The sequence below is a fragment of the Zootoca vivipara genome, chromosome 3 (assembly GCF_963506605.1).
Source record: "Zootoca vivipara chromosome 3, rZooViv1.1, whole genome shotgun sequence".
NCBI classification, from domain to species: domain Eukaryota; kingdom Metazoa; phylum Chordata; class Lepidosauria; order Squamata; family Lacertidae; genus Zootoca; species Zootoca vivipara.
Window position 1 is genome coordinate 108942592 of NC_083278.1, and position 26786 is coordinate 108969377.

At 47.3% G+C, this 26786-nt stretch overlaps 1 protein-coding gene across 4 annotated transcripts in view; it reads left to right on the top strand.

Moving 5' to 3' along the window:
- Nucleotides 1-26786, top strand: part of SPTBN1 (spectrin beta, non-erythrocytic 1) — a 212123-nt gene that overhangs the window by 141533 nt on the left and 43804 nt on the right. For all 4 annotated transcript variants that reach the window (XM_035110961.2, XM_035110965.2, XM_035110962.2 and 1 more), the window contains 12 exons: nt 557-669; nt 1983-2170; nt 4242-4359; nt 7702-7860; nt 10254-10556; nt 12492-12645; nt 13889-14759; nt 14881-15018; nt 17159-17915; nt 19030-19232; nt 22945-23035; nt 25919-26065. In XM_035110961.2, the coding sequence (XP_034966852.1) occupies nt 557-669; nt 1983-2170; nt 4242-4359; nt 7702-7860; nt 10254-10556; nt 12492-12645; nt 13889-14759; nt 14881-15018; nt 17159-17915; nt 19030-19232; nt 22945-23035; nt 25919-26065 (3242 nt within the window). The remainder of the gene's footprint in view (nt 1-556; nt 670-1982; nt 2171-4241; nt 4360-7701; nt 7861-10253; nt 10557-12491; nt 12646-13888; nt 14760-14880; nt 15019-17158; nt 17916-19029; nt 19233-22944; nt 23036-25918; nt 26066-26786) is intronic.

The following is a 26786-nucleotide window of genomic DNA, read 5'->3' on the forward strand; positions in this document are numbered from 1 at the left end:
CTGTAGTTTGTTAAGGGTGCCCAGAGTCGTTTGGGGTTCCTTGTTCCCCTCCTAGAGCTACAATTCGCAGAGTGGCTTAACCATCACTCCCTCTCCACAGGAAACTTGAGAATTGCAACTCTGTGAAGGGCATATAGGTCTCCTCACAACTCTCGGCACCTTTAACAACCTCCCAGGATCCTTTGGGGGAAGCCATGACTGCTTAAAGTGGTACGGTAACACTTTAAATGCGTAGTGTGGATGTGGCCAAAATGGGGGACTCATTTGAGAGTTAGTATAGCTTAGTGGATTTCTGTATGATAAATAAATGCAGCAGGTTGTGACATCAGGAGGCAGGGTAAATTCCTTGAGATGCTGCAGGGAGGGAGGAGGTTGTCTTGCAGCTCCTTTTTCTGTTAACATCTGGTTCCAACTGAATTCTTGGGCCTTGCCTAAGCGGGTTGTTGCCAGCATGGTGCAAATTGTTTTGGAATCACGTGCAACTCAATTCTCTGCTACAGTAACACCATTTTGTTGGTTCCCCCCCTTCTTTCTCCCCCTTCCCACACCTTAACAGATATCAGTGTTGACCACCCTGATGAAAAGTCCATAATCACCTACGTTGTGACATATTACCACTACTTCAGCAAGATGAAAGCTTTAGCCGTGGAAGGAAAGCGCATTGGAAAGGTTTGCATTCTGCAGTCTCATAGGCTTTGTTCACAAAACTTTGCTTAGCTTTACTGTCTTTGCTGTACTTTCCTCCTCTAAAACGAAAACATGAGTGACCTACCTCACGCGGCTGTGCTGGATGCCAGCAGAACCGTGTATTTTGTGTATTAAGGCCTCATCTACACAGCTGCAAATAAAACGCTTTAAATGGGTTATAAAGTGCAGTGTACAAATGTGGCACAAGATGGCGACAGTGAGCTATGCAAAATTCAATGTATTTTTCAAAACTTTTTTTTAAAGCATTTTCACAGCTTTAAAAAATGTGTGTAGATTCCACCTAAGTCCCAGTTGACACAGAGGCCTGTGAAAGTGGCAGGAAGTCTCTGAGTGACTGTAGCAGCTAGCAGTTTTGCAGCGGCTACAGGTGCCTACAGGGAGCTTCCTTCCTGCCTTTTCTCTGCAAACTTGCCCTCTCGCTGTCAGCCACCAGCCTTTTCCTTGGACTTGGAGTAACAAAGAGCAGCAACTTCCTTTTTTGCTCAGAGACCTAGATGAAGCTGGGCACTGCCAGGGGAAATACCAGGTAGTCAAATAAATGGGCAAGTGATAGGACTAAGGCAGGTCTCCCCAAACTGCGGCCCTCCAGATGTTTTGGCCTACAACTCCCATGATCCCTAGCTAACAGGACCAATGGTCAGGGATGATGGGAATTGTAGTCCAAAACATCTGGAGGGGTGAAGTTTGGGGATGCCTGGACTAAGGCAATCAGAAGGGAACTCTCTGCAGGAGGCTATGGCAGCTGCTACAGTCACACTGTGGCTTCCTGCCATCCCGAGCGTTGTTCATGGGACCAGGACGGGAACTTGGGATAAAAGCGCTGCACAAATATTATGAGTAATAATCTCACCAAAGCCCCAGTTTCAAACCTTCTGTGAACTGTTATTTTGAAAGCGGAATTGTGTGACCGTCTGTTCCCCCCTCCCCCCCCCAATCTGGAAACGCAGACAAAAATAATTTTCCGCTAGCACTCGGAAAGTCATGGCATACTGCATTTTTGCAGGTCAGCTGCTGCTGCTGCTGCAGCAGCCAGGAGAGGGGCGTTCTCTGAAGTCATAAGACCCCCATCCGTCACGCTCCCCTGGAGCAACCTGTGATCACGGAAACAGGGCTCTTTCAGAGTCAACACTCCTCTCCTACTGTTTCATTGCTTTGCGTTCTCAGGAGTCAGTGGTTTTGCCTCGCTGGCTTCTTTTCCACCCCCGTCTCCTTTCCCCCCCTGGGGAGCCCTTGTCCTCAGCCCTCAGATGCTCCTTTCTGCCTGCTTGTCCTAGGTGCTTGACAACGCCATCGAAACAGAGAAGATGATTGAAAAGTACGAGTCGCTGGCTTCCGACCTCCTCGAGTGGATTGAGCAAACCATCATCATCCTGAACAACCGCAAGTTTGCCAACTCGCTGGTTGGGGTGCAGCAGCAGCTGCAGGCGTTCAACACCTACCGCACAGTGGAGAAGCCACCCAAGTAGGCCCCGTCCGACGCTGCCCTTTTTTCGGGAATTAATCCCAGCTCGATCAAAACAGTTGGGGAGCCTTTAGGCAGTTTGCATCTTCCCAATCCTGGACAATTAGAAACTAGTTATGCTGCTCATGTTTCACAAGCCTTCCTTAGTTCATGGTTAGATGCCTTCTGATATTTGCTAACAGCTTCGTGCCTCCATGTACTGCTTCCTCTGGGGTCTCTCCTGCCACCAAATTATTGTCTCCACAAACAGCACTGCAAGGCTCTTAGTGCTGTGAGTCATGGACATTATTATATACTGGAGAGGATTGCAGTTCTCGCCACCGTAGCATGTAAACCAAAGGGGCTGCAAGCAGTTGCACACACCTACAAAGGAGAAAAGGCGTTGTGGGAAGGAGCAGTTCACTGCAGCCCATGACCATTTATCTTTGCGTAGGAATCCCAGTACCTTTTATTGGGCAAATACCTGGTATGCCAACAAACAGAAGCGGGAATCATAGTAGCTTATTACTTTTTATGTGTTGAGAAGTTGCCAAGTTTTTGAGTCGCACAGAGCTGTTCCTTTTGGACTGAAGAAGAGCCCTGTGCATCTTGAAAGCTTTCTACTGTACCAAACACATTAATCAAAAACAGTGGTGCCTCGCAAGACTAATTTAATTTGTTCCGCGAGTCAATTCGTTTTGCGAAAAATTCGTCTTGCGAATCGCGGTTTCCCATTGGAATGCATTGAAATTTCTTTTTTTGCCCATAGGAACACAGTAATTAAATTTCAGTGCATTCCTATGGGAAACCGCGATTCACAAGACGAATTTTTCACACAACGAATTTGTCTTGTGAGTTACTATCAGATTCATCTTACAGGGCATTCGTCACTGTACATGTGTTTTTAATCTGAAGTATTTTGGAATCCGTTTGGCCACTGGCGGAGGAAGAGGAGTGCGGGGGGACCACCCCTGGCAGCACGATCCCGGTGGGGTGCTATTGTGGCTGCCCCCCCGCCCGTGGCGCACCACACCCCCAGGACGCGTGCCAACCCCACCCCCGCCTGCTCTCCACCCCCCTCCCGGTGCTGGAGCATGAAGCTCCACCACTGCGTTTGGCTTTCTTTGGCAATAGTCCAGCAACCACCCTTATATGCCCAAAAGTTATTCTCAGATATTATTTAGTTAGCTTTTTATCTTAACTGATCTTGATTGGGTTGGTTTTGCCAGCCTTATCCTGTTGCTGTTTTCTTTGGGAGCAATGCTGTTCCTGTATTTTACAAGAAACTCCTTTTTCTTTATACTCGGAAGTAAATCACACTGAGATCAGTGGCTTACTCCCAGGTAATTTCATACACACTTACCTGGAGAAGTGAGTAAGCTTGCCCTCTGCCCAGGGGCATCAGACATCATAAATACACCGCAACTCACAGGACCTTGAACTCACATGGACATTGAAGTGAAGGGGGGAGCCCTCTCTTGCAAAAAAAATCTCTATGTACACATCAGCGTATTGTTCAGGATTGGGCCATGTACCTTATCTCATGGTAGCATAACTCAGAGTAAGTTTAAACCGGTGATTTTCAGAGCAATACCCAGAATGTTTATCAAGTTGACTCCGACATGCCTGTTTGAAAATGCACAAATTGTGTAGCATTGAAAAGCAGGATGTGTGCCTCTTGTAAACGCTCGAAGGCTCCGATCCTGCGGTGGAAATCTAGCTGTGCGTTTTGCCGTCAACTGCAGGAATCACATAGTGAGGCTTCAAATCCACCAGTCAGCAAGCACACACAAAGCAGACAGTGCGAGAAAAGATTTAATAATAATAAAAAGCTTGTTCCTTTCATCTGCTGGGTGCTAAATGCAAACGGTCAATCGGCTGACCTGTCCGGATTGTGACATTTGAACCAGCTGTTTCTAGCTGAGCACATGTGTCTTGCACACAGCAATATAAAATCCGGGAAGGGGGGATTCAAAAAACAAGAACTGTCAACCATATAAAATATGTAGATCTCGGGACAAAATGTCTGGTCGCTTCCTTGGAGAGTTAACATTTCCCTTTCGGCTCTCCTCGTTTTTTTATCTTCTTTTAGATTCACAGAAAAAGGAAACTTGGAAGTCTTGCTCTTCACCATCCAAAGCAAAATGAGGGCTAATAACCAGAAAGTGTACATGCCCAGGGAAGGGAAACTCATCTCAGATATCAACAAGGTAAATATACAACTTCCTGGATTGTTTTCTGTAGTGTTAGCAGCTGAGCTTTGTGGAATCGGGCTGTTCTATGCTGAGAGTCCTAGGTGGACCAGGGATAGGATTTCTAGCATGCCTTTGTTCGTAGTATTCAATTTTAAAAATTACAGACTGCTTTTTTCTATACAGAAAGCACCTCTAAATGGTGTAAAACCACCACCACAGCAGTGGCTTGGTTTGCATAACACATTGCCAAATGATGGACGAATGTGCCTGGTCTCAGAGAGGATGTTCCCTTCTCTGATCATGTTTGCTCCCACACCTCACTAAACCAAGGTTTGGCTTCGCATGCCATCCATACCAGGGCTCATTGTTAAGCTCTCTCTGTAATAGCGACGAGCTCCAACCATGAACAAGCCTCAAATGGCACACAAGTGCCGTATATGAAATCTCTCCAGGCAGGCCTCTTTGGGGTAGGCATTGCAAAAAAACAAGGAGCCACCACTGAAAAGGAGCTGCAACAGTTCAATACTGCCCTCTAGGGAGACCTTTCCTTGTCTACGTACACAGAGCTCCACTAAAGCAACTCTGTTTTATAGAATCATAGAATTGCAGAGTTGGAAGGGACCCCAAGGGTCATCCGGTCCAACCCCCTTGCAATGCTGGAATCTCAACTAAAGCATCCATGAAAGATGGTCACCCAACCTCTGCTTCGAAACCTCCAAGGCTCCCTTGAGATATTTGAAGGTGGCTCTCATGTCTCTTCTAAAAGGATGCTGGCATAGAATAGATGGTCCGTGGCTTTGATCCAGCAGAGCTTTTCGTCTGTTGAGGCGGCATGGCGTGCAAGCTGCTGGCAAGCCCCAATGGATAATGCCTGGCCTGTTGGAATGAGAGAGGCAATTGTGCCCTTCTGTGGCTTCCATTCGCCTCAGTGCAGAGAGAACTTCTTGTACCCAGAATTACCTTTCTCAGGTGGATGAGATAGAACAGGGGTCCCCAAACTATGGCCCGGGGTCCCCAAACTACAGCGCTCTTACGGGTCGGGGAAAAAGCGCCGAAAATCCTTTGTGCGCATGCGTATGGGCCTCTCCCGACCCGGAAGAGGTCATTTCTGGTGCACTTCCGGGTCGGGGGAGGCCCATACGCATGCGCACAACGGATTTTCGGCGCTTTTTCCACCCTGGAAGCGCGCCGCCACGCCAGTAAGCCCGTCCTCCGGCCCACCGCGCAATCGGCGCGGTGGGAACCGGCCCAAACGCCGGTAAGTCTGGGGACCCCTGAGATAGAACGTGAAAAGAGAGCCCTGCTGGATCTCAGGTCAAAGACACTGCCACGAATTCTATTCACGTTGATCCAGAGCAGAACTCTGATATATAGGGTGGGGGGTGGGGAGCCAGGGAGCTGCTTTTCTGGTTTAGCCAGCTGAACTGCAAGCAGCTCAACGAGATCCCTGGGGGGAATAGCAAAGTGCTTTAAAACAGGATAAGCCTTCCTAATTTGCTTTTTCATCCTGGCTGGAATTCGCAGGGCAACTGTTGCTTGCATCCGCAAGCTTGGCTCTGGATCGCTTCAGGCGAGAAAACCCTCCCACTCCCGTATTTGTCTGTTAAGACTCCCTTGTCTGTAAGATCCTGGAGATCCTCGTGTTCCAGGCTGCGTGACAATCCCCGGGATTTAGGAAAAACCCTCCGGAACGGCATGTGGCTAATTACGGATCTGTTTCTTTACGTGACAAATAGGCTGGCTGGCTTTTTAGCATTCAGGCACAGCACCGTTACGGTTCTGGCTTCAAAGTATGCAACTGAACAAAACCCTTTACAGCTTGGGCAACAGGGGACCTGAGATGTCAGCTTACCCCTGTCAGCTGGTGTGGTCACTGCGGTCATCAGGGGCCTGCCAATGTCCACTGCATAGTGGACAAATCCCTGCTCAGCCATGAAACTCAGCTGAGTGACATTGGGCCATTCACAGTTTCTCAGCCTAACCTACCTCACATAGTTGTTGTAGGATAAAACGAGAAGGAGGAGAGTACACCACCGTGAGGGAAGGTGGGATATAAATGTGATGGATACATCAATCAGTAGCATAGCAACCCCTGTGCCATAGGGCTTCCTTCCAGAAGCTAGAAGGAGCGTCTCCACCCCCATCGTTCTGCCCGGACACTGAGGTCCAGTACTGAGGGCCTTCTGACGGTTCCCTCGTTGCGAGAAGCCAAGTTGCAGGGAACCAGGCAGAGGGCCTTCTCGGTGGTGGTGCCTGCCCTCCCATCAGATGTCAAAGAGAAAAACAGCTACCAGATTTTTAGAAGACATCTGAAGGCAGTCCTGTTTAGGGAGGCTTTTAATGTTTAATTATTTTATTTCATTTTTCTGTTGTAAGCCGCCCAGAGTGGCTGGGGAAACCCAGCCAGATGTGTGGGGTATAAATAATAAATTATTATTATTATTATTATTATCATCATCATCATCATCAAGACAGGTGTTGTCCCTTTGGGGAACTTGGCACTCCTCTTGAAGACATTTTTATTTCACCAGGGCTTGCTAGAAAGTTAATCCTTACCTGATCGCTGCTAATTTTGGTACAGGATAATGTTGTTTCGATAGGTTTGTTGTTGTTGTTGTTGTTGTCGTTGTTGTTGTTGTTGTTGTTAAGATTTTGCATTATGTTAATTTCTGCTTTGTACATCACTCTGAGATTCATCTGAATATAAAGCAATCAATACATTTTCTAAATAAACAGAATCAATGCTTAGGACTAGCGGGGATGGGGTCTCACATTAAGTAAAAGGAACAGAGAGTTCTATACAAATGACTTGCCCAGCTCTTAGCAATTTCTTTCTGCAGGTCCAAAGGGATACAGTGAAAGGAAGCTTAAGCCTTGTTTTTCATATCCGTCCTGAATTACATGCCGTGTTTTAAGGTTTTACACTTTTACTTCACTTTAGTTTTTTGCTGCAGCATGAGATCTAGAAACGTATCCTTTAAAAAAGAAGAAAAAAAGCTATTCTCTGGCCCTTGTGTCAGCCCTCAGGTTCTGTGAGTCAGCATATGTTTACTGCCATGCAGAGCCCATGCAGAGTTATTCCAATAGAGTATAAAAAGAAAAATGACTTGGATAAAAGAGACATGTTTTGTGTCTGTCGAGTAAAGTACCAAAGGCAAAACTAACTTCTGTGACACTTTGGCCCACCCCAAATCCACGCACTGTGCCTTCTGTCATCTAATTAACACCAACCACCCAGATCTTTCCTTATTGATATTATTGTGCATTGATGATTCAGCACTTAATAGAATTTCTTACAGACTTTTTCTTCATGTAAATTCATTTTTTAAAAAAGCATATATTTTTTGGCTTGCCCAGGCCTGGGAAAGACTGGAAAAAGCTGAACATGAAAGAGAACTGGCACTGCGTAACGAGCTCATCCGACAGGAAAAACTGGAACAACTCGCCCGCAGATTTGACCGCAAGGCAGCTATGAGGGAGACGTGGCTGAGTGAAAACCAGCGTCTGGTTTCTCAGGTGAGATTGGTGTGTTTGTGTGTGTGTGTGTGTGTGTGTGTGTGTGTGTGTTTAAAGTAACATTTGCTTGGCCAACCCACTCCGCACTGAGCTACTGAGAGCTTGTTGAACCCCCTTGTGGAATTCAGAGAAAATTCAAGTTTGTCCGACTGCTCATAAAGTGTTGCCTATTTCTAAGGCGCAATTAGACACAAGAAAGGAAGTTGCCTTATCAGACCACTGGTTCATCTAGCTTGGCATTATTATTATTATTATTAATTGAATTTATATACCGCCCTATACCCGGTGGCCTCAGGGCGGTTCACGGAATAAAATCAAGATATAAAACCACAAAATACATTAAAAAAATGATATCCCAATACCCCCCCCCAAAAAAAACCCCACCACATTTTAAAAGGGCATAGGATGTAAACCGGATCACCCAAAGGCCTGTTTAAAAGGAACGTTTTTGCCTGGCACCTAAAGGTGTATAATGAAAGCGCCAGGTGAACTTCCCTGGGGAGAGCATTTCAGAGGCGGGGAACAACTGCAGAAAAGGCCCATTCTTGTATTGCCACCCTCCGGACCTCTCGAGGAGGAGGCACACAAAGGAGGGCCTCAGAAGATGATCTCAGGGTCCGGGGAGGTTCATATAGAAAGAGGCAGTCCTTGAGGTATTGTGGTTCTGAGCCATTTAAGGCTTTATAAGTCAAAACCAGCACTTTGGTATTGTCTGCACTGGCTCGCAGTATCTCTCTGGGTTTTCAGGAAGGGGACATTTCCACCCCTACCTGGAGATGCAAGGAACTGAACCTGGGACCTTGTGATTGCAAGGCAGAACCCCTGCCTCTGAGCAACTGAGGCCCTTCCCCAAATTCTGGGACACAGATCTTGCGCAGAGATGAACAGCTGACCACTTTCATGGGCAAAACTGGTCACCTGGCATGGGGAGCCAAATCCAGTTCCCTACTCCTACTCTAGAGTCAGGATAGGGGCATGCACCATTCCTTCCTTCCAACCACCAAGTCTTCTACATTAGCTTATGTGACTTCCTGGCAATATGCCACCTGTTAGGTGGATGTGATTTGAGGAACAGGGCAAAAGCGTGACACGGTCTTTGAATTTTCCTTTGCTGGCTCTCCAACTTATGCAAAACATTACTAAACCTTAGGTTATGTAAATACAACCCTGGTAACAGCACACGCAAAGTAACAGGCTGTTGTTGACTAGGTAACTCCTATTTCAAACACAATTCAACATCTAATACCTCACAAAGTGTAATTCCATAGACCAACACATCATGCAAACAGACCAAACATATCAAGAGAAATTAAAGTCCAATGGATGGTCAGGAGATAAAGTCCAATCGGTTCCTAAATTTATTTTGTTCCATGTTTCCGTTATACAAGAATATGAGTATGCATGGCTGACGAAGCCTGGTTGGGTGGAACAAGGTATTATCCTGGAATCCTTGTCATGCCATACCTTCAAGTTTTCCATCTGAACCTGATATCTACATACAAGGAACGTTAGAATTCTCAAAGCAGCGATTCGTGGAACATCATAAGATAAGCATACCATACTGTGGTTATTGCCAAAATGCCAATTTAGGAACCGAAGATCAATTTAGGCAGTAAAAGTTACTCGGAGAATAAGGTGGAGGAAGGAAGGTATAGATTCATTATAATATGCAGCATATTAATAATTTGAGGAAACTGTGGAAGGCTGGATGGGGAGTTGACTGTCAAGGAAATATATACAGTCATACTTTGGTTTTCGAACAGCTTAGTTCTCAAACGTTTTGCCTCCTGAACGCCGCAAACCCGGAAGTGACAGTTCCCATTTGCAAACTATTTTTGGAAGCCGAACATCCGACGGGGCTTCCGCAGTTTCTGAACGTTTTGGAAGTCAAAGGGACTTCCGGAACGGACTCTGTTCGACTTCCAAGGTATGACTGTATTGGAAAACGTTTGAGCAATTGTACTTTATTTTTGGAGAATTTATAAATAAAATAGAAACGAAACAAAAAATAAATAAATCTGAAGGTACATCTGAAACAAAGGCACATCTGGTCCACTCTCACATTGGCCAACCAGATGCCCATGAGAAGCCAAGAAGCAGGACATGAGCACAACAGCATTTTCTCTATGTTCTCCAGGGACTGGCATTCAGAGGCATAGTGCCTCCCGCAGTGGAGGGGGAACATAGCCATTAGCTGCTAGCCTTACCCTCCACAAATTTGTCTTCTCCTTGTTTGAAGCCATCCATGCTGTTGGTCATCATTACCTTCATGCGGTTTGGAATTCTTCTGTTTAACTTGTTGCTTAAAGAAATACCGTCTTCATACATCTTCCCACATTCAGTAACCCTTGTCACCGGGCCATTAAAAAACGGAACTCTCTGTCTTTTAACAGGACAATTTTGGGTTTGACCTCCCCGCTGTGGAGGCTGCCACAAAGAAGCACGAAGCCATCGAAACCGATATTGCCGCTTACGAGGAAAGGGTCCAGGCGGTGGTTGCTGTGGCCAGGGAGCTTGAGGCTGAGAACTACCACGACATCAAACGCATCACGGCCAGGAAAGAGAATGTGTTCCGCCTATGGGAGTACCTCCTGGAGCTGCTCAGGGCACGCAGGCAACGGCTGGAGATGAACCTTGGTCTGCAGAAGATATTCCAGGAGATGCTGTACATTATGGACTGGATGGATGAGATGAAGGTAATTGGCAGAAGTGGGAAACAAAGAGGCTCAGAAAGGGGGTTGGACCTTCTCTAGGCTGTAATTACCGTACAGTGGAACCTCGGTTTATGAACACCTCGGTTTATGAATTTTCGGTTTATGAATGCCGCGGACCCATCTGGAACGGATTAATTCATTTTCCATTACTTTCAATGGAAAAGTTCGCTTCAGTTTATGAACGCTTCAGTTTATGAACAGACTTCCGGAACCAATTACACCCATGCTTCAGTTTATGAATGCTTCAGTTTAAGTACTCTGCGGACCCGTCTGGAACGAATTAATCCACTTTCCATTACTTTCAATGGGAAAGTTTGCTTCAGTTTATGAACACTTCAGTTTAAGTACTCCGCAGACTGTCTGGAACAGATTAATCCACTTTCCATTACTTTCAATGGAAAAGTTCGCTTCAGTTTATGAACGCTTCAGTTTATGAACAGACTTCCAGAACCAATTGTGTTCATAAACCGAGGTACCACTGTATTTCTTTTTGCTCCATAAGATGCACCTGACCATAAGATGCACCTAGTTTTTAGAGGAGGAAAGGGGGATCAGCTCACAGTTGTGCAGCTTCTTTTTAAAGGGGAAAAGCCCCATTTTTTAAGGATCAGCTCAAAGTTGTTGAGCTTACTTTACAAAGGGGAAAAAATCCTGTTTTTATGGGGTTCAACTCACAGTTCTGCAGCTTCTTTAGGTAAGGAAAGGGAGCTGTTTCTACAGTTTCCAGACAGATAATGTAATCAGCCAGTCACATGTCACTGGGGAAACAAACAGCCCCCGTCTGCAGAACATTCAACAATGGAGGCCTGGGCAAGGGGGCAGGACCGGAAAGGGAGCCAGAGACCGGCCACACATTCGCTCCATAGGAGAAAAAAGTGCATCTTATGGAATGAAAAATATGGTATTTAGCAATTACCTAGGTTTTTATTTTCTTTAACCACCTTTTTAAAAATAAAAAGAGCCAAGCCTCACAACTACCGTATTGGCCCGAATATAAGCCGTACCCAAATATAAGCCGCACCATTAAAATGGAAACAAAATAAAAAAATTCCTCCCAGCAGCATCTTAGAGACCAACTAAGTTTGTCATTGGTATGAACTTTCGTGTGCATGCACACTTCTTCTTCTTCACGGTCAGAATTTGGGGGGGGGAAAGTGTGGCTTATATTCAGGACAATATGGTACAGATTCTGCGGTCATACTAAATTAAACATACATACTGACATGTACTGTATGTACTGGCATACAGCAAGGTTGCCATCTTGAAAATTTTTTTTGTGGGTTGCCTCGCCATACGTTCATACTCAGTGAAATGGCAGTGGCGCCCATCCTGATGAGAGCTGGTTCTCACGTCATATTGGGGTCCAAAATACATGTGTGCTCAAGTCAGTGAAAAAAGTTATGTGCATGTAGAATCAGGCAGGTGTGAGAGACAGAATTCGACATTTGCAAGACTTACCTGGGAAACACAGGTAAAGGGACCCCTGATCATTAGGTCCAGTTGTGACCGGCTCTGGGGTTGCGGCGTTCATCTCACATTATTGGCCAAGGGAGCCGGCGTACAGCTTCCGGGTCATGTGGCCAGCATGACAAAGCTGCTTCTGGCGAACCAGAGCAGCACACGGAAATGTCGTTTACCTTCCTGCTGTAGCGGTACCTATTTATCTACTTGCACTTTGATGTGCTTTTGAACTGCTAGGTTGGCAGGAGCTGGGACCGAGCAACGGGAGCTCACCCCGTCGTGGGGATTCGAACCACCGACCTTCTGATCGGCAAGCCCTAGGCTCTGTGGGCACAAAATACCATTGAGATCTCAAAATACACCTCTCTAATGAAAAAGCCAGTCGTAAAACACAAAGTTTGCCCCCAGGAACTTTAGAAAAATGGTGTTTTTGACTGGGTGGTTTTGTGTAAACAGGTGTTGTTGCTGTCTCAAGACTATGGCAAGCATCTCCTCGGAGTGGAAGACCTATTGCAGAAACACACACTTGTCGAGGCTGACATCTCCATTCAGGCCGAGAGAGTGAGAGGCGTCAATGCATTGGCCCAAAAATTTGCCACAGACGGAGAAGGTAAGTCTGTTCTAAGAAACAGCAGCTTGGGCTAGTAAGCCCTTGTTTACTTATCATTTGGTGGAGAGCCACTTTTGAGCTCTTTGTTGGCCTACAAGTGTAATAAATTAATTTGATGTAGACCACGGTGCCTCTACAGCCCAAGGAAGCATTTGTCCAGAAGATTTGTGGCTCACTGTGCCTCCTCAGCCCCAACTTTTTCTACCAGCAGTCAGGAGGCATGAGCTAGTATACCATGCTCCCCCTCCTCCCCATTTCTTCTCCTCTCCTCTCCTCCACATGCAGCTGCTGGGTGACCTTGAGCTAGTCACACTTCTTTGAAGTCTCTCAGCCCCACTCACCTCACAGAGTGTTTGTTGTGGGGGAGGAAGGGAAAGGAGATTGTTAACCGCTTTGAGACTCCTTAGGGGAGTAATAAAGCGGGATATCAAGTCCAAACTCTTCTTCTTCTTTCTTCTCCTTCTTGGCTGGCATAGCCAGCATGCCAACTATAACAGAGCAGAAGGCACCAGCTAAATTGGGCACATTCTGTAATTCCTTTATCTGGGAGATTCCCATTGTGGACAACATACAGTTGTACCTTGGATGTAAAACGCCTTGGCTCCTGAACAAATCGGCTCCCAAATGATTGAAACCCGGAAGTGAGTGTTCCGGTTTTCAAACGTTCTTTTGGAAGCCGAACGTCCTCCGTGGGTTCCGATTGGCTGCAGGAGCTTCCTGCAGCCAATCAGAAGGCATGCTTTGGTTTCTAAAGGTTTTGGAAGTTGAATAGACTTCCGGAACGGATTCTGTTTGACTTCCAAGGTAGGACTGTGCGTACCTTCCACTTTGCATGTGGCTCCTTCGGAATTTCCTACAGCAGAGCATGTGGGCTGGTGGCACTTCTCTCTCATCACGTTACAGAGGAAAGTAGCGGGCGAGGCAGGGTGGGGATATAGGAGCACCTGCATGAAAGGTGCAGGATAATGACAGATGCAGTGTGGGACGGGTGGGTTTGGACCTGTTTGTGCACTTCTTCTGGAAGTGCTGGCAGACGAACAATGAGTGGGGTCTCCAAACACGTTCCAGCAGTGTGAATTGCCTCAACATGTAAGACGTCCCAGAAGATTGCATCTGTTAAAGTGAATCTGTTTGGTCCCCAGCGCCCATGAGCACATGCGTTATATCTTAACATCAGCTGCTGAATATAATTTGGCCTGCTCTGCAGTTTGACTTTCCATATGCCTCTTGTGCCTACCGACAGGTTACAAGCCTTGTGACCCGCAAGTGATCAGAGACCGAGTGGCTCACATGGAGTTCTGCTACCAGGAGCTGTGTCAGTTAGCGGCCGAGCGCCGAGCTCGCTTGGAAGAGTCCCGGCGCCTCTGGAAGTTCTTCTGGGAGATGGCTGAAGAGGAGGGCTGGATAAGGGAGAAAGAGCAGATCTTGTCGTCGGATGACTACGGAAAAGACTTGACCAGCATCGTCCGCCTTCTCAGCAAGCATAAGGCGTTTGAGGACGAGATGAGCGGTCGGAGTAGCCACTTCCAGCAGGCCATCAAGGAAGGCGAGGACATGATAGCCGAGGATCACTTTGGGTCGGAGAAGATCAGAGAGAGGATCGCGGACATCCAGAACCAGTGGGCCAATCTGGAGCAGCTCTCCACCATCCGGAAGAAGCGACTTGAAGAAGCGTCCCTCCTCCACCAGTTCCAGGCAGACGCCGACGATATCGACGCGTGGATGTTGGACATCCTCAAGATTGTCTCCAGCAGTGACGTTGGCCACGACGAGTATTCAACTCAGTCCTTGGTGAAGAAACACAAAGACGTCGCGGAGGAGATCGCAAGCTACAGGTCCATCATGGATTCCCTGCATGAACAGGCAGGAGCCTTGCCGCGGGAGCACGCAGAGTCGACCGATGTGCAGAGCAGGCTGTCCGGAATGGAAGAAAGGTACAAGGAGGTTGCCGAGCTCACACGGCTTCGTAAACAGGCCCTGCAGGACACGTTGGCCCTGTACAAGATGCTCAGCGAAGCGGATGCCTGTGAGCTTTGGATTGACGAGAAGGAACAGTGGCTGATTAACACGGAGATCCCCGAGAAACTGGAAGACTTGGAGGTGATCCAGCACAGGTGAGAGGCTAAGGGCTGGGATGGGCTTCGCCGGGTAATTGCAACTCAGTGCCTGGTATTGCATAGTTGCCAGCGCTCTTCTCATGCTTCCTTTCCTTTTTCTTTTTACCCCCCTCTCTAGATTCGAAAGTTTAGAGCCAGAAATGAACAATCAGGCATCACGGGTTGCTGTGGTGAACCAGATTGCTAGGCAGCTGATCCACAATGGCCATCCGAGCGAGAAGGAAATCAAGGCGCAGCAAGATAAGCTCAACACAAGGTGGGTTCAGTCATGAATGCAGTACTGGTTCTATCCTGCCTTTTGTGGGGGGCAGCATTAGGACCCAACCCACGTAGATCTGATGTCATTTTGTAGTGGTCTATACCCCGTTTCATAGATTCATAGAACTGTAGAGTTGGAAGAGACCCCCAAGGGTCTTCTAGCCCAACCCCCTACAATGCAGAAATCTCAGCTGAAGTATCCATGGCAGATTTTGTTTTTTTAACTGGATTTGCTCTTGCCGATGAGAGAGAGTTTTTTATTTAGTGTACAGATTTATTATTATTTTATTATGTTTTAAACAACAAAAAGTAAAAATGTGAGTGGGGAAAAAGAAAGGCACACTACAACACTATAAGAATTAGCAGTTACAATTCTATATACGGTGGTACCTCTGGTTACGAACGCTTCGGGTTATGAACACTTCGGGTTACAAACTCCACTAACCCGGAAGTAGCTGCTCCTGGTTGCGAACTTTGCCCCAGGATGTGAACGGAAATCACGTGCCAGAGGCGCACGCGCAGCGGGAGGCCCCATTAGTGAAAGTGTGCCTCAGGATAAGAACGGTTTCAGCTTAAGAACGGACCTCCAGAACAAATTAAGTTTGTAACCAGAGGTACCTCTGTTTGCTTATTTAAAATACAGATATTATATATATATATATATACACACACACACTATATTTTGCGTAAGTGCGTTCCAATTTCATTATACTTGCCCATGCAAATTCTATAAATCAGTGGTTTTCAACCCATCTGCCATGGCAACCTGGGGTGCCTTGAATGATGGTCAGGGGTGCTGCGGGCAACACTGGCCTCTATCCGTGTTTCCTTCCCTCCCTCCTCTGATGCCCTCTCACGTCTCTGCCTCCCAAAGGCTTGCACAGCTGTTCGTTGCAGCAGCCCTGGCTGCAAGCTCTCCAGGTGAATGGTGCCTCTGGGGCTGGCCAGGGGGTGCTTCTCAGGCCCCTGTGGGGCAGTGGGAGGAGGCACCTCTTTTAGGGGTGGGGGAGAAGCTCAAAGGCCAGGGGCGGTAACTGTGGCTGCGCGTAGGTCTCCCAAGGAGAGAGGAGAGGTGACTGGGTGAACACTTCACAAGGGAGGGTATTCAAAAAAGTGTGAGGGGCTGCTAGCTCTGCAGGCAAGGGGTGACATAACTGGACTCTTGAGCCCCACAGGGATGCCGCAGAAAGAATGTAGCTGGTCAAGGGAGCCATGGACCCAAAATGGTTGAAAACCTCTGCTATAAGTAATCCACTCATAAATGGAAAGATATTTATATACTGCTTAATCTTAACTCAAGGGTCGGCAAGGTTTACCTCGCCTAGGCCGGTTTACTCCAGCAGAGATCCCTCCATGGGCTGGAACTTGCATACACATGAGCGCCCGCGATTTTCAGCACCTGCGCATGCGCAGATGCAATTTCCAGCGACGCAGAAGCGAGTCCTGATGCCACGCTGCACCAGTTTAGCTCAACACATGGGGACTTGCCAAGCAGGCGGCTCAGTTCAAGGGCGGCTCGTGGGCCGGTTAAATGATCCCCGTGGGCCGCTTCTTGTTGTTTAGAATTACAGCCATTAAAGTGGGGGAACAAAGTTCCAAAATCAAAATGAGGAAAAGGGTCCACCTGAGACTCTTCCATGAATTGTTAGTTGTTTTCTTTACTCAGATACTCTAGCACAGTTCACAATAAGAACATGACTTACATTTCACCATAGCTGCCAAGTCTCCCGTTTTCCCCGGGAAACCCCCGTTTTTAAAGCCGTTTCCCGCTGTCATCCGGAATGGCGAAATATCCTGTAATTCCCCCGGATTTCTTCCGGTGCCGCTCTGCCCATGTCTGGGCACCGGAAATCGGGCAGCCCCGGCACCAGAAGTTGCCTCTACGCATGTCTGGACATGCGTAGAAGCGACTTCCGGTGCTGGCACTGCTGATCCCGTATTTTTCTAACCGGGACTTGGCAGCTATGCCGTTCACTGATCAACAACTCCTGCCATATGTCTTTAAACTTATTTGTGAGCTGAGGGAGCAGAGGTATCTCATATACTAAAGAGCACATTTGGCAGATTGGGAAGGAGGAGCCATGATGAATGTTCACATTATGTTTCTCCATCTTACCTCCTGTGTTTCTCTGTGCAAGGTGGAGCCAGTTCAGAGAGCTTGTTGATGTGAAGAAAGAGGCCCTGCTCTCAGCCCTCAGTATCCAGAACTACCACCTTGAATGCAACGAAACCAAGTCGTGGATCAGGGAGAAGACAAAGGTTATTGAATCCACCCAAGAGCTTGGGAATGACCTGGCCGGCGTTATCGCTCTTCAGAGGAAGCTGACCGGGATGGAGCGCGATTTGGTTGCCATCGAGGCCAAGTTAAGCGACCTGCAGAAAGAAGCCGAAAAGTTGGAATCTGAGCACCCCGACCAAGCTCGGGCCATCCTGTCGAGGCTTGCCGAAATCAACGATGTTTGGGAAGAGATGAAGACGACCTTGAAGAACCGTGAAGAGTCCCTTGGGGAGGCGAGCAAGCTGCAGCAGTTTCTGCGCGACCTGGACGACTTCCAGTCTTGGCTGTCCCGGACCCAGACAGCCATTGCCTCGGAAGATATGCCGAACACGCTGACGGAGGCCGAGAAGCTGCTCACACAGCATGAGAGCATCAAGAACGAGATCGACAACTACGAAGAAGACTATCAGAAGATGAGAGACATGGGCGAGATGGTGACCCAAGGGCAGACGGATGCTCAGTACATGTTCCTGCACCAGCGCCTGCAAGCCTTGGACACCGGATGGAACGAGCTGCACAAGATGTGGGAAAATCGGCAGAACCTTCTCTCCCAGTCCCATGCCTATCAGCTGTTCCTCAGAGACACAAAGCAAGCAGAAGCCTTCCTTAACAACCAGGTGAGTGGGTGTCATGTTAAGGGGGGGAGGAGGTCCATAGCTCAGTGGTGGAGCACCTGCTTTGCAGGCAAAAGGTTCCAGGTTCATTTACTGTATATCCATTCAAGGCTGGGAATGTCCCCTGCCTGAAACCCCAGACAGCCGCTGCCGGTCAGAGTAGACAATGCTGAGCTAGATGGACTCAGTGTAAGGCAGCCCCCTATTCTCCTATTTTGTATCTGTCTAGCCTGTCAAAGGTCAGGACAGTCACATCATATGAGCAATTCCGGGGCCTATTTGCCATGCATGGTGTCTGAAAGAGGTTTAAATCCCAGATCTAACCTTCCACTGTAAGTTATTTTCCTCATAGCAGCACATACATTTTGGTAGCGGCAAAACTAATTTGGAATCTGGGCCCATGGTGTAGAGCTCAGAAAACTCAGGAAGCAGTTTCCTAATTGATCCTCAAGGGCTGCTTCACAGAACCATTTTCTTACAAATGAATCTTCTCAAGTTGATCTATTGGCTGCATTCTCCAGACCATGGTTTGGAGAATCTGGAATGGGCGATAGATTCAGGCTCCTCCCCTGCCCCTTCTCTCTCTTGCATGCCTTAATAGAAGGTGTGCTGGTTTCTCAGACCATAGTTTGTCGTGAAGTTTCAGTCGCTGGAATGTGGTTTGAGTGAACTGCAGTTTGAGTGAACTGCAGTTTGGTCCTGATTTCCTGTTCTGGTTTGGAGGGATCACTCAAACCACAGTTTGATGGTTCAGACTTAATAGCAACCCATGGTTTAAGGGAATCGGGAAGTCTTCTTAAAAGTCAAGACAAAGAGTGGAGAAAGGGGAAGGAGGAGGGGAAGTTTGAAGTTGACACTCATTCCTAGTCATCTCTAAACTGTGGTTTAGGAGTGGTTTGGGAATATAGCATCTGCATGTAACCAGTGATATGTGGCATGGTTTTGTGAATGCTCTAACATACCCCGTAAATATGTGAAGATGACTTGCCCACTCTGGGCTCAACAAAGATTTGAAAAGTTTTCCGGGAGGTGTTGGCATACAATTAGAGAATTCACAGAAGTGATATTTGTGCCAACCTTTGGAAAGGCTTCACTGTAGCTGTTTTTATAATTACAGGAATATGTTTTGGCACACACTGAAATGCCCACCACTTTGGAAGGGGCGGAAGCTGCAATCAAAAAACAGGAGGATTTCATGACCACAATGGATGCCAACGAGGAGAAGATCAACGCAGTTGTAGAGACCGGAAGGAGGCTGGTTAGCGATGGCAACATCAACTCTGACAAGATCCAAGAGAAAGTGGACTCCATTGATGACAGGTAGACTTTGCAGAGAATATTTAGTGAGTCTTGGGCTACACTCTCCCCACTTCCTTATTTGTGTTTGTCTGTTTTTACATGTGGCTTTATATCCAGAAGTGGATCTATCCAGTGCACAATTAAATTATGGCGATCCAGTTTTACTTGACCAGTGTTACCAGGCCAGACCTTCCCTCAAGGGAAGTCCAGGGCGAATGCAAACTGTAGGCCCTGCTATGGTGCTGTGGCCTTGGCAGCTACCCAAGGGCAGCTGATACTCATGCCCTTTATAAGGCTTCTTGGGTTGTTCTAGAAAATGTTGGCTATGAAAGGCTCTCAGATTGCACCATGAGCAGCAGACCTCAGTGCATAAGCCGTTGCTTCAGGACCGCTAATTTTAATGGGAGGTGTTGACAGATGCTATCGACGCCGCCTCATAATTGCACCCAACACATCTCCTGCACCGACCGTCCCTGCCAAGTCTGTCTAGACCTAGGAAGTTAGCTGTGAGCAGTGCACACACCCAGCCAGCCACAGCACTGTCTGTTAACCGCTGCCAGATGGAAGTGTGAGAGACACAGCAGGACGAAGGGTTGACATTGGCCCTTGAGGCTGCAGCACTCTGGGATGTCAGCTGCTGAGCCTCATCACTTGAGCGAAAAAGGCACATGTCTGCATGGAGAACATCAGAGGTTCTTCCTTAGGCATCTTCATTTAGGGTAGGGATGAAGAGCCTTGTTTCAGCCTGAGGACCTCATTCCCTTCTGGGCAGCTGCTTGAGGGCCACCTGTCCTATGGGGAGGGGGGCAGAGACAGAAGGCAGCAGAACAAGTAAGAGACAGTAAGAGCTGTTCGAGAGTGGAATTTGCTTCCAAGGAGTGTGGTGGAGTCTCCTTCTTTGGAGGTCTTTAAGCGGAGGCTTGACAGCCATCTGTCAGGAATGCTTTGATGGTGTTTCCTGCTTGGCAGGGAGTTGGACTGGCCCTTGTGGTTTCTTCCAACTCTATGATTCTAAGTGAAAACGGTTACATTTTGGCTGTGGGCTAGCTTCTACACATGCTGAAATCCGGGGGTGGGGGGTTCAGATTTCAAGAACATATTCCAGCCAGGCAAAAATCACAGGATGAGCCAGTGAGCAGTGTTCTGGACAGAGTTTTCTGAAAGTCAGACAGAGGCCTGGAGGGCCAGATTCAGCTGCCGGGCCCAAGTTTTTCCCAACCCCTGAGTAACCTTGGATAGCTGCTGCCCCAGATCAGGGGTGGCACACCTCTGAATACTGGTTACTTTTGATTACAAGCAGAAGAGTGCAATTGCCCTCAGGCTGTGGGCTTTCCACAGGCATATCCTGTTGGTTATTGTGGGGTGCAGGATGCTTAGCTAGAGGGGTCTCTGGATTGATCTGGCAAAGCTCTTCTCGTGCTCTTGGAGTTGCCAATGCTTGATGAGATGGACCAGCGCTCTGCCTTGGTATAAGACACCTTCCTCTGTCAACTACCACCTGTGTATCTCCCTCACAAAATGGCCACCAAAATAAGGAAACCAGAAGGAAAGAGAGGCTCACAAAGCTTGCCACACCAGCCTTCGCCAACACTATGGGTTGCCTCTAGATAGGGACGACCAACTTCTCTGCGATGGAGCACAAGGTCTTCCACAGCATCTCCAGCGTGCAGCTTCAAGTTTGGGTTGCTCGTTTTAATGTTGTTACTGCGTCTGGAAGGACGTTAAGCTTTTTTTGGGGGGGGGGATGACAACACCTTTTTATGGATGTTTTTCTTTTTTAAAACCACAGCCTCCGCTTACATAAGCCTAATCACCTGCAAGGCAATCTTAAGGCTGTTACTTTCTTTAGGGATTATAGAAACCGCTGGAGCTGGCCTTGGTGAAAGTAAGTTTATGGGGTGCTGAGTCATAGCAGTGACTTATTAAAGAGCCTTTGAGCAAAACATGTCTTCTGTGAGAAAGCCTCATAATGTGTAATGGGATCAGAAAGAGGCTTCAAGTTTGGTCAAAGCATGTTAACTTTAATGTGGTTTTTTTTTTAAAAAAAGTATAAGTTGGACCAATTTTTGCCCTGTATAACAGCAGAGAAATCCTCATTTGATTAGCTCTGGGGAAGCTGGCCCAGTCTCTGTGGCTAAATCCAATATAGCTCAAATGATGCACAGGAAATAGCATGGCCACTGTCTGTAACCAGCATGGTTTTACAATCTTAATGTTCTCTTCCCCTACAAAAAAAATTGAGCGTATGTAACCACATTGGCCTCATATTTTATTTCTAGAAGTGGTGCAGCAGGTGATAGTTTGGGCGCTATGAACAGGGAGAGGGGCTGGTTTCAAATTCCTGCTCGCTAGGTGGCTTTTGGGCATGCTTGCTTCACTTCTAGCACTTACAACGAGAGCCGGTGTAGCCAAGAGAGGAAGCTGCAAATCACAGAGTCCTAGGTTCAAATCTCACCAGAATTGAGAAGGCAGCCTTAGTTAGACAGGGCACTCTCTGGGGCTCAACATGTCTTCAATTGCAGCGCAGCGTTAATGATACTGATGTACATGAGAGGGTTATTACTAGCAGGATAACGTCTGCAAACTTTCTGATGTTGGAGACCGCAATGTACCTCTTGGGGATATACTCTTCCCTGTTTTCACCAGCTGAATAGGGAAGAGAGTTGTAGTCCGAAACAGTTGTAGTCCGAAACGTCTAGAAGGCCTGAAGCTGGGTGTGTCCGGGTTTGCTTTCTTGTATAGGGAAGTTTTTAATGTTTGATGTTTTCTGGCATTTTTATGTTTTGCTGGAAGCTGCCCAGAGTGTTGGGGCAATGCAGTCAGTTTATAAATAATAAAACAATTTATTTATTTATTATTTTTCCCAATTCTGGTTTCAAAGCACAGGAAACTGCTGTGAGGACATGACATGTTGCCTACTTAGGAAGGGACCTTCTCTCAGTTGTGCCCCACGCTCAGCTCCTTTCTCAAGAGGAGCTGTTTTAGCTGCCCAGAAACTACCAGCTGCATTAGCCTGGTACAAGCGTATTGCCAGCAACTGCTATTCAGAGGCATTGGAGTGAAGGGAGAACACAACCATCGTGGCTTATAGCCACTGTGAGCTTCACAAATTTGCCTCCTCCTCTTAAAGTTGGTAAACATCACTGCCTCTTGTGCAAGGAAATTCCACAGTTCAGTTATGCACTGTGCAAATAAATGCTTCCATTTGTCTATGCTGCATCTCCCAGCATTCAGATTTATTGGAAGGCCTCAAGTTCTGGTATTATGGCTATTACTAAAGCTTTCACCCTTCAAATCGAGCCCTTCTTTTCTAATCCAGTTCTTAACGTTTCAAACTGCTGTCTCCCTTAAGGAGTGCAGGAATTCTTTTTAGGAAATATGTATCTCATTTTTCCAGCATCCATAGCTCTGCTGCCCCTCCCCAGAACAGACCTTAAATACAAAGCCCCATCCTTTGTTGAAGTCCCCTGCATTATTCTGGACGGACAAATCTCCATAATGCTTTGCTTCATTCTGTTGTGTGTGGGAAAAGTTCTGAGGCCTGCCATTGTGTCCTTCTTTTCAAGGAGAGTTGTCCCCGATTAGAGGATGTTTGAAGAGTCCAAAAGATTGAGAGATATGCACAGAGCTGCAACAGACCCTCCATTCAGGCAGCATATAATAATCAAAACCTCAAAAGTCCTCCAGAGTTTCCACATTTAAGAAGTTCCTTCCTTGTTTTTGTTTTCAACAGGCATAAGAAGAACCGGGAGGGGGCCAGCGAGCTTCTGATGAGATTAAAAGACAACAGAGATCTTCAAAAGTTTCTTCAGGATTGCCAAGAGGTATGTGTTTGTTGTGGGTTTTTTTGTTTTTTGTTTTTTGAGGGAAAAAGAATATTTGACCAAAAAGGCCCCTCATTTTCTCCTTGAACAAAGCTGGCTTAGAATCATGCTCTTTCTCTTTGGGTTTCCATTTGTCTTTCATCTCTGATCCATTAACTTATAATAGATAAGAGGCATCATCCCTTAAGCAATTGATTACCTACCCTCTAATGGCAGCCAGTTATTAGAGAATTTCCCTGCCCACCTTTTTTGTCAGCGGTTAAAGAAATTTTGTCTCTTTTTATTTTTAAAAAATTAGATTGTCCACCCTGTGGACTTGACCCTGGAGATTAGGTGGTAAAGTGTAAAACAAAAATTCCCAGATGGACATGATCTAATGTGAATCCCCCTACCCCCCACCACTCTGTTCATGGAAAATAAATCTGTATATGGCAGAATGCAAAGTCCACAGGTGACTAGCTTCTTGTTGTCTCACTTTGTTAAGAAAATCCACATGCATTTTGCCTTCAGATCGAAAAGAGTCTTCTTGGTGCATTGCCCAGAAAGGAGAGAAATTACATGAGAAACAGTCCCAATAAGCCAGAGGGCTGCAAGGAAATCCCACCCTCCCCATTGCATCCCACACCTCTTTCTCAGGGTGGGGCTGGGAAAGGCTTTAATCTGTCTGAGATCTTGATAGCTGCCTCCTGCCGAGAGTTGACAGTGCAAGCCTGGATGGAATAGCATGAGGCAGCTCTCTGTGATCGTAGAATATGAGTCGTCCAGACCTTTCAGAGCCTGGGACAGACGAGGCAAAGGGTAGAAGAGAAGGAGTGGTTCGATCCCTGACATCTCCTGGTCGGGCTGGGAATGTTTCCTGCTGTCAGGGCAGGTGTTGGGAGCAGGCCAGCAATAAATCACAATGCTTCCGCGAAGTTAATGCTTTGTTCAAAGAAACGCAACGGCTCAGGGCTAGAGAGCACAGTACGTCTTCCTGCTAGGTCTTGCCCCAACGAGGAAGGTCCCTGTCTTCCCACAGCTCTCTTAAGTCACCTAGTCCCCCTGTTCCTTCCCAAGCAATCTGAGACTCAGACACCTTGTCTGTCTTTGCTCCACCCTTTTCATACCTTTTCAGGTTCTGGGAGGCCAGGTGGATGAGGGAGTAAGCTGGTTGACCCAGGAAGGGGAGACAGCCTGGCTTCTCCACCAGCCTGACTCATCTCTGCCTCTTGGCCCTCCTCCTCCTCTTTAACCTCTGCTTCTGCCTCTGAGTCTGAACTGCCCTCTGCCAAAGCCTCTTCCTGCTCACTAAACCCTATTACCTCTTCAGCTTCCAAAACCTTCTCCTCCCAGTCTCCTCCCTCTTCTCCCTCTGGTCACTCATCGTCATCACACCACCAATCCCCTAGCTCTGAGCTTTCTACCCCTGGGGGTTCCCTTGGGGGGGTTCCCCAGTTTTAGCCTCTCACGACTCCTTGGCATCCAGCCAATCTGTGACATCTGCCTGCAACCTCAAAGAGCCACTGTCAGTCAGCAGAGACTGTACTAAGCTAGATGAGCCAGTGGCCTGACTTAGTGTGAGCTTCCTAAGCTCTTATCTCATGATGTTTCAGGACAGGAGCCTGAGAAAGCATCCTTCCATAGGTCAGGATAATATGGCACCCAGTAGGAACATGTTGCTGCCCTGGGGACAGAGGCCCCAGCAGGAAACTCCTTGCTCCATGAACAGGCCTCTTTGTTATCTTCCTCTGAAAGGCAGATTCTTCTAATTCCGGAACATTTCCTCTTTCATTGCCGCCCTTAATGGGCCTTTTATGAAGTGACCTTTGCAAATGTTCGTGAATGAATGAAAATTGCCCTTTGTCGGCCAAAGCCAGGGGCGGCTGGGCTCGCCATCCTGCTCCGCTCTGCTCTGCCCGCCTTAGGCGAGGTCATCTCCATGTGGGAGATTTCTGCTGCAAGCAGCAAACTGTGCACATATTTTCCTGTTGGGGCAGTTGGCTGGAGAGATGCAAAGCACACGGCTTTTTCTAAACACACCACATGCTTTCCTTAACCTTAAATGGGAAGACCAGCCAACGGCATTAGAGCCTTCTGATCTGGGAGAGGCTCGTTGGCAATAGCAGGTGGTCATCAGCCCTAGGCAAAGGCAAGAGCTGTGACTTTCTTGTACCTAGTACTACCTACTCCAGCCTCCACCAAGACTGGTTATGTTCTACCTTCACTGTTGGAGGCAACATACCTCTGGGTATCAGTTGTTGTGCATCGCAAGTGGTAAGAGTGCTGTTGCACTCAGGACCTACTTTTGGGCTTCCCACTGGCAATTGGTTGGCCACTATGAAGACAGAATGGGCCATTATCCAGATCTATCAGACTCTTCCTAAATGTGCTTCAAATGTATAGTACGTATGCAGCCAATGTCTGCAGCGGGGAGACTACTCAACCTGTGTAGGTTGCTCACCTGTTTAGCAACCTGGGGAATCTGACGAGTTTTAATCATCCTTGGGTCCCCAGGTGTTTATGGATTACAACTCACATCATCCCTGCCAAAGTTAGCCAATGGCCAGGGAAGCTGTGGTTCAATAACACCAAGGAACCCGAATTATGCAGAGAGCCTATACAAGTGAGGAAGATGACCCACTCCAAACATTCACCCTCCAACACAAGGAGGAGGATGAAGACAGACATGGCGGTGCAACAGAGGTAGCAGAGTCGCCATACTTATCCCCAACTCTCCATCGCAGGAGAGGCATAACACCCAATGCATTCTGTCATTCCCTTTCCACTCAGAGCAACAAGAATGATGGTGGGGGGGGGTTATATGGTTGGAGGAGGCACCCCTGAGGCATCTGCACCCACAACACAAAAAATACCCCTCTTCTTCTTCTCCCCCCCCCCCTCCAGCTGTCGCTCTGGATTAATGAGAAGATGCTTACAGCGCAGGACATGTCTTACGATGAAGCGAGGAACCTGCACAGCAAATGGCTGAAACACCAGGCCTTCATGGCAGAGCTTGGTTCCAACAAAGAATGGCTTGACAAAATTGAAAAGGTGAGCAGGTGTGGGGGGGAAAGCTGTGTGAAAGCCCACAAGATGTCTCTGAGATGCCGGCTGTGTGTGTGTGTGTGTGTGTGTGTGTGTGTGTGTGTGTGTTTTAAACTGCTCATTTTATGCTTCAGAGCATTTGGCTTTGGAGACACACAGCGCCATTTTGACTGCCAAGCCTTTGGGTTAATATTGGTTTGATGTGGCAAACGAAATCCTCCGGAATGTGTCGAGGCAGTGCTGTGAATTTGTATAATTCCTTCTGTTGTGCACAAAGTGTTTTGAAATCCTCACCCCACCAACTTGCCTGCAGTTACCTTGTGAGAGCAGTGACAGTGAGCTGCTCTGTTTTTCACCTGGGCAGCTAAAGGCTGGCGTTTCCATGCATATGTAGGATCCAAGCTCAGGGAAGTTTCCAGGCTGCAGAGAGGCCTCGCTGATTTAGTAAGAAAAGAATGCCAGCTTTGAGCTTTAAAGTCCTTGGCTCAAGTCTCATTCCAGCCAGGAATCCTCTCAGTCACCGCAGAACAGCTGTTCTCTCAGCTTTCCCTCCAGCCTTTAATGTGGAGAGGATAAGGCCTACCTGCCTCACAATTCTGCTCTTTGAATCAGCGAGGCAACAACTGATTCACATTATTTTTAAAAAATTGGTTTTTAATTTCAAGTAACAAAACTTACCCATGCAAGCTTAGTTGTTATACAGAAAAGAAAGAAAGAAAACATTGAG